This window comes from Erythranthe guttata, chromosome 3 (assembly GCF_056151865.1).
Source record: "Erythranthe guttata isolate IM_541 chromosome 3, IM_541, whole genome shotgun sequence".
Classification (NCBI taxonomy): Eukaryota; Viridiplantae; Streptophyta; class Magnoliopsida; order Lamiales; family Phrymaceae; genus Erythranthe; species Erythranthe guttata.
Window position 1 is genome coordinate 12,676,575 of NC_142535.1, and position 6,243 is coordinate 12,682,817.

Sequence of the window (6,243 nt, forward strand, 5' to 3'; positions counted from 1 at the left end):
ACTCTCTGTTTGACTTCCAATTGGGTATTCCTCTGCAATTCCCACTCCGTCCCCATAATTTCAACGTTCCCCAAAATATCGCACGTTCCTCGCATTTCACTTTCTCTCTCCTCTCTCCTCTCTCTTCTTTTTGGTCGATTTCCCATCTACTCTCTCACTCTATATCTCTCACCCCCTCTTCTTCTTCATTTTTCTTTTCGGTAACTGATTTCATCATCGGATTGTCAAATCCAACAACTATTCTGCAAAACATACAAAAATCTCAAAAAAAAAAAAAAAAAAGTAATACTACTTTTTGAACCATTCGCTATTGGCTGCTGAAAAATCTATATATATTAAGCAGCCAAACCGGAACACTTTTTCTGTGGGGTGTCTTCTCGTATTTACCGATCTGCAGCTGTGTTGGTTTGTGTTTTCTGAGATTTTTCTGGATCGAAGTTGTAGTGGAATTAGTTAGGTGTGCGGCGGGGTGGTGGTGGCGATGGGGAGTTATTTGAAGGAGTTTTCGGAGGTGAAGGCGAAGAACTCGTCGGAGGATGCTTTGCAGCGGTGGAGGAAAGCGTGTTGGCTCGTTAAGAATCACAAGAGGAGGTTCCGATTTACTGCTAATTTATCCAAGCGTTTCGAAGTTCGCGAGATCCAGAAATCCAATCAGGTTTTTTTGTTTGGCTCTTTTTCAGTATCGAAACCGCTTTTCTGTTGTTTCTATTTTTCGAATTTGTTTTACTTGGATTTAGGTTTTAGTTATCAATTTTTTCTTCGATTTGGATGTTGAATTATATGAAGCTAAGTCTTTTGTTTTAGCTGTGTTTGTTTAGTCGGTACTTGATGAGTTCTTTCTTATAGATTTGAAGTTTGACCGTTTGAAAGTAATGATAGTTTGCCGAAAGCTGAAATACTTTTCCAACATTTGGAAGTGAAAAATGTTGGTTGCCTAAGAGAGAATATTTGATTTTTGTCATGTTTTTTTTAAACTAAATTTCTGCTTAACTTCTGAAGTAATCTGTTCTTCTAACAAGAATGAGAAGGTGTTAAATGAGTTGACCAGACGATTTCTCACCACATGTTTCATACATTTTTTAGATTCATTCGTTGTAAACTCACTGTTCGGTAGATTGGGGTTTGGTGACAATTTCAGGGGTTCGAAATTCGAATCTCTTTCGATGCTTGTGTGTTGTAAGGCTGCATTATAATTGAGGCAATTTTTGTTTAAAAATAAAACAGTCTTTCTTTTTTCGTACAAAATCCGATGTGGCTTTGAATGTTTAACTTCTCCTACTGAATCATTTTTATTTTGTATTTTTTCAAGTTTACTATGATCTATTCAATATCTTGAAATTCCACTATTTGCAGGAGAAGCTCAGAGTTGCAGTATTAGTTTCCCAGGCAGCACTTAGTTTCATCCAAGGTTAGTTAAAACTACAAAACTGCTCAACCTGAATTCTCTAGTCTTCTATTTCTCTTAATTCTCCACCGAACATGCCCAGGTATAACTTACACCCCACCGGATGAAGTAAAGGCAGCAGGTTTCGGAATATGCGCCGACGAATTAGGAACAATCGTGGAGGGACATAATCCTAGGAAGTTGAAAGTCCACGGTGGCGTAGAGGGCATTTCAGACAAGCTCTCAACATCACTCTCAAACGGAATCGAAATTTCCGGCGAATCCCTCACTCGCAGAACACAAACTTACGGAATCAACAAATTCACCGAGAGCCCGTCAAAGGGCTTTTGGCTATTCGTATGGGAAGCCCTTCAAGACACCACACTCATGATTCTTGCAGTTTGTGCCTTCGTCTCTCTAATTGTCGGCATTGCCACAGAAGGGTGGCCAAAGGGTGCCCATGATGGGCTTGGAATTGTAGCGAGTATACTTCTCGTTGTGTTCGTCACTGCTACAAGTGATTACAAACAGTCTCTACAGTTTAAGGATTTGGATAAGGAAAAAAAGAAGATAACTGTACAAGTTACGAGAAATGGGTATAGGCAGAAAATCTCGATTTTCGATTTGCTTTCGGGTGATATTGTTCATCTTGGGATAGGTGATCAAGTTCCGGCAGATGGGCTTTTCGTTTCGGGTTATTCTTTGTTGATAAATGAATCGAGTTTGACCGGTGAGAGTGAGCCGATTAATGTATCTGTTGAAAACCCATTTTTACTATCGGGGACTAAAGTGCAAGATGGATCTTGCAAAATGCTTGTCACTACTGTCGGTATGAGAACTCAGTGGGGGAAATTGATGGCTACCCTTTGTGAAGGGGGTGATGACGAGACACCTTTGCAAGTGAAATTAAATGGAGTGGCGACAATTATTGGGAAAATAGGTCTCTTCTTTGCTGTGATCACATTTGCAGTTCTTGTGCAAGGACTGTTTAGCAAGAAGATTAGCGACGGATCGAGCTGGGCTTGGTCTGCTGACGAAGCGCTCGAAATGCTCGAGTACTTTGCGATTGCTGTCACTATTGTTGTTGTTGCTGTTCCCGAGGGATTGCCTTTGGCCGTCACTCTGAGCCTTGCATTTGCTATGAAGAAAATGATGAACGACAAAGCGCTCGTTCGCCACCTGGCAGCCTGCGAGACTATGGGTTCCGCTACAACAATCTGCAGTGACAAAACGGGGACGCTCACCACCAATCACATGAGCGTCGTCAAAACCTGCATCTGCGGTGAAGTGAAAGAAGTCAGTAGCGGAACGAAGGGCTCGGATTTTTGCTCGGATTCCGTCGCTAAAATGGTGACAAAATCGATATTCAACAACACGGGTGGAGACATTGTCGTCGCTAAAAACAACAAGATCGAAATACTTGGCACGCCGACAGAAACTGCTCTCCTCGAATTCGGCCTCTTGCTGGGAGGAGATTTCCGAGCGGTGAGAGAGGAATCAAAGATTGTGAAAGTCGAGCCGTTTAATTCCGAGAAGAAACGCATGGGGGTAGTTTTGGAATTACCGGGCGAAGAATTATTTCAGGCGCATTGCAAAGGTGCTTCGGAGATTATTTTAGCCGCGTGTGACAGGACTCTGAATTCTGATGGTGAAGTTGTTCCATTGGACGCAAAATCGGTTAAATATCTTGAAGACACGATCGAGCAATTTGCTAATGAAGCTCTTAGGACATTGTGCCTTGCGTATAAAGATATTGATGGCGATTGTTCAGTTGGAAATCCAGTTCCATTTGAGGGTTATACTTTGATTGGAATTGTGGGAATTAAAGATCCGGTTCGCCCTGGAGTGAAGGAGTCTGTTGCTATTTGTAGGTCCGCGGGAATTATGGTGAGGATGGTCACGGGAGATAATATTAACACGGCTAAGGCGATAGCTAGGGAGTGTGGAATACTAACTGACGATGGTATTGCTATTGAAGGACCGGAATTTCGGATGAAAACTGACGAGGAATTGCAGAAGCTTATACCTAAACTTCAGGTACTATATGCATCAAAGACTAAATAACTATATCGTTATTATTATGATTTTTTTTCTTCTAATATTTGTTTTTGCTATGGAAGGTGATGGCTCGTTCATCTCCAATGGATAAGCATACGCTTGTTAGACATTTGCGAACAACGTTTGAGGAAGTTGTTGCAGTGACTGGAGATGGAACAAACGATGCTCCTGCACTTCACGAAGCTGATATTGGCCTTGCTATGGGAATTGCTGGAACCGAGGTGATTTTTATTTTTTCATTTTTTTTTTAATTTTTTTACTTTTTAATATATTTTTTAAATTTTTTTAATCTTTTAATGTATATTACTTTGACAACTGCTTTTAAAGTGGAATCTGAAATCATCCAATTGAAAATTCGACTAACAATGGAAATATGACCTGCCTTATAGAATAAATATAGTAATATTTTATGCTAAGGTTTGTGACCTGCCTTTTCCAGGTGGCGAAAGAGAGCGCTGATGTCATTATTCTAGACGACAATTTCTCCACCATTGTCACTGTAGCAAAGTGGGGCCGCTCGGTTTATGTGAACATTCAGAAATTCGTTCAGTTTCAGCTTACAGTTAACGTGGTAGCTCTAATCGTCAACTTTTCTTCAGCTTGCTTGACAGGTAAAAACATATAGTCACATTAAAAAAATGTATTTTATTTGTACATATGTTCTTTGTCTGAAAACCGTTTTTGTCTCATGGATTTTTAGGCAGTGCACCCCTCACTGCTGTTCAGCTTCTATGGGTGAACATGATAATGGATACACTTGGAGCACTTGCTTTAGCCACCGAGCCTCCTAATGACGACTTAATGAAGAGAACACCGGTTGGGCGAAAAGGTAATTTCATCAGCAATGCCATGTGGCGAAACATCATGGGACAGTCTGTGTATCAGTTTGTTATCATTTGGTATCTTCAAACGTCTGGAAAGGTGGCATTCAACCTCAGCGGCGACGACTCTAGTTTAATTCTTAACACCATCATTTTTAACTCGTTCGTCTTCTGTCAGGTAAAATCTTTTTATTCATTTTTTTGGTTTAAATTTCTCCGCTCGCGCTTTCATTTGTTAATAAGAGTTAAAAACAACACCACTTTTCCACGTTTGACTTCTAATCCATTTATTAATAATTAGGCCCTATTTGTTAGGTTAGTGTAATGAGTTTTTGGGGGGCCCGTCTAAGGCCTCGTTTGGTTTCTAAGATAAGATTAAATGATTCTATGAAAACCCATTTGTATTCTTGGACCATGGGGGGTCTAATAAATGATCTCCCAATCAGCCAAGATTGGAGCTTTTTCTCCACAATTGGGGGCAGATCCGGAAAATGATTTGACTAACCAATAAGTCCTATTATGTAACTAAGTAACTAACCATGGCTAATCTTACCAACGAAACGATGCCTAACCATACTGTTGGGTCATAATAAGATTCCATAATCTTTTTATCTTGGTTAATACCATTAGGGCTCGTTGGATAGAAGGATGTAATTACATATGATACTGTTACATTAATCAAATCATGCACTATATTTAAGTTTCATAGGATGTTAAATTGTTAATAAATAGCGGGTTATATCTGTCGTTCATTTATCACGAAAAAAAAACGTTATTATAGTAGACAACATATCAGACCTTTTTTGGCTTGATATAAATACAATTTGTTACAGGTTTTCAACGAGGTAAGCTCAAGAGAGATGGAGAAGATAAACGTGTTAAAAGGCATACTCGAAAACTACGTATTCGTAATTGTACTGAGCTGCACAGTTTTCTTCCAAGTCATCATAATTGAATTCCTCGGAACATTCGCCAACACACATCCTCTCACATTGCAACAATGGTCCGTATGTATTTTGCTTGGATTTATAGGCATGCCTATTGCTGCTGCAGTAAAAATGATCCCTGTCGGATCAAGGTAAAAGGAAAAACAATCAAACGGGAATGGTTTTAGGGGATTGGAATACTTGGAACCAAATCATCGTACGGGCATATTATTTTCGAATTGATATTCTTGTTTTTTTATTTTTATGGGAACAAATATATCATTCGGTGTTTTCAGGACAAAGCAAGTTCGAACGCGGTTAAGTGTCTGTATATCATGTTAGAACAAGTACCACGAATGCAGAAGGACGACGATTTTGTAGTTTGATTTGAAGAACTCTTGATTGTTTTATGATTTCAAGGCATTAATCAGGATTATCGAACGTGCGACTTCTTATTAATTTTTTTTTTGATTTATTGTGAAATAATTCAGGTTTAACTAATTATTTCTCTGCGTGCTGTATTCTTTTTTCTTTTTTCAAGAAAATTTGTGAGATCTTTTGAGCTGGTTAGAGAATCACCTATTGATAAATTTAGAGCAAATTACACCCACCCCTGATGTAATTCCAAATTTCGAAAAAATTCTTCATATTTGGATAATTACAATAAGCGCCATCAATTATGTATTGTTTTACGAAAAAAATTCCTCTTTCAGTAGGTCAATTTGACACCGTAAGCATGGACGTGTAAGATAATATATGAATATTTTTTTTTTTGTAGTATGAGCATACCTTAGGGGTGACAATAATTTGTCCAAACATTTATATGTAGAGTCTGATGCCGTTTGAATGCATGATATTTTCAACTTTTTTCATTTGAATCGTTTTTTCAAAATTTTCGGGTGCATACGTAATGAAAACTACTTAAAAATTTGGTTTCTCCAAACCAAATTTATGTTATTTACACTTATCAAAAGAAATCCTAAAATGATTTCAAAAAAAAAAAAAAAAAAGAAATCCTAAAACAATTTTAGTAGTTTCCACGTAATTCAAACAT

General features: G+C 38.4%; 1 protein-coding gene across 1 annotated transcript; it reads left to right on the top strand.

Moving 5' to 3' along the window:
• Nucleotides 1-5,690, top strand: LOC105971369 (calcium-transporting ATPase 1). Its single transcript, XM_012996215.2, has 7 exons — nt 1-655; nt 1,354-1,408; nt 1,488-3,421; nt 3,505-3,663; nt 3,882-4,053; nt 4,143-4,441; nt 5,097-5,690. The coding sequence occupies exons 1-7, from the start codon at nt 482-484 to the stop codon at nt 5,343-5,345; spliced, it is 3,042 nt and encodes a 1,013-aa protein (XP_012851669.2). The 5' UTR covers nt 1-481; the 3' UTR covers nt 5,346-5,690.
• Nucleotides 5,691-6,243: the final 553 nt, after the last annotated feature.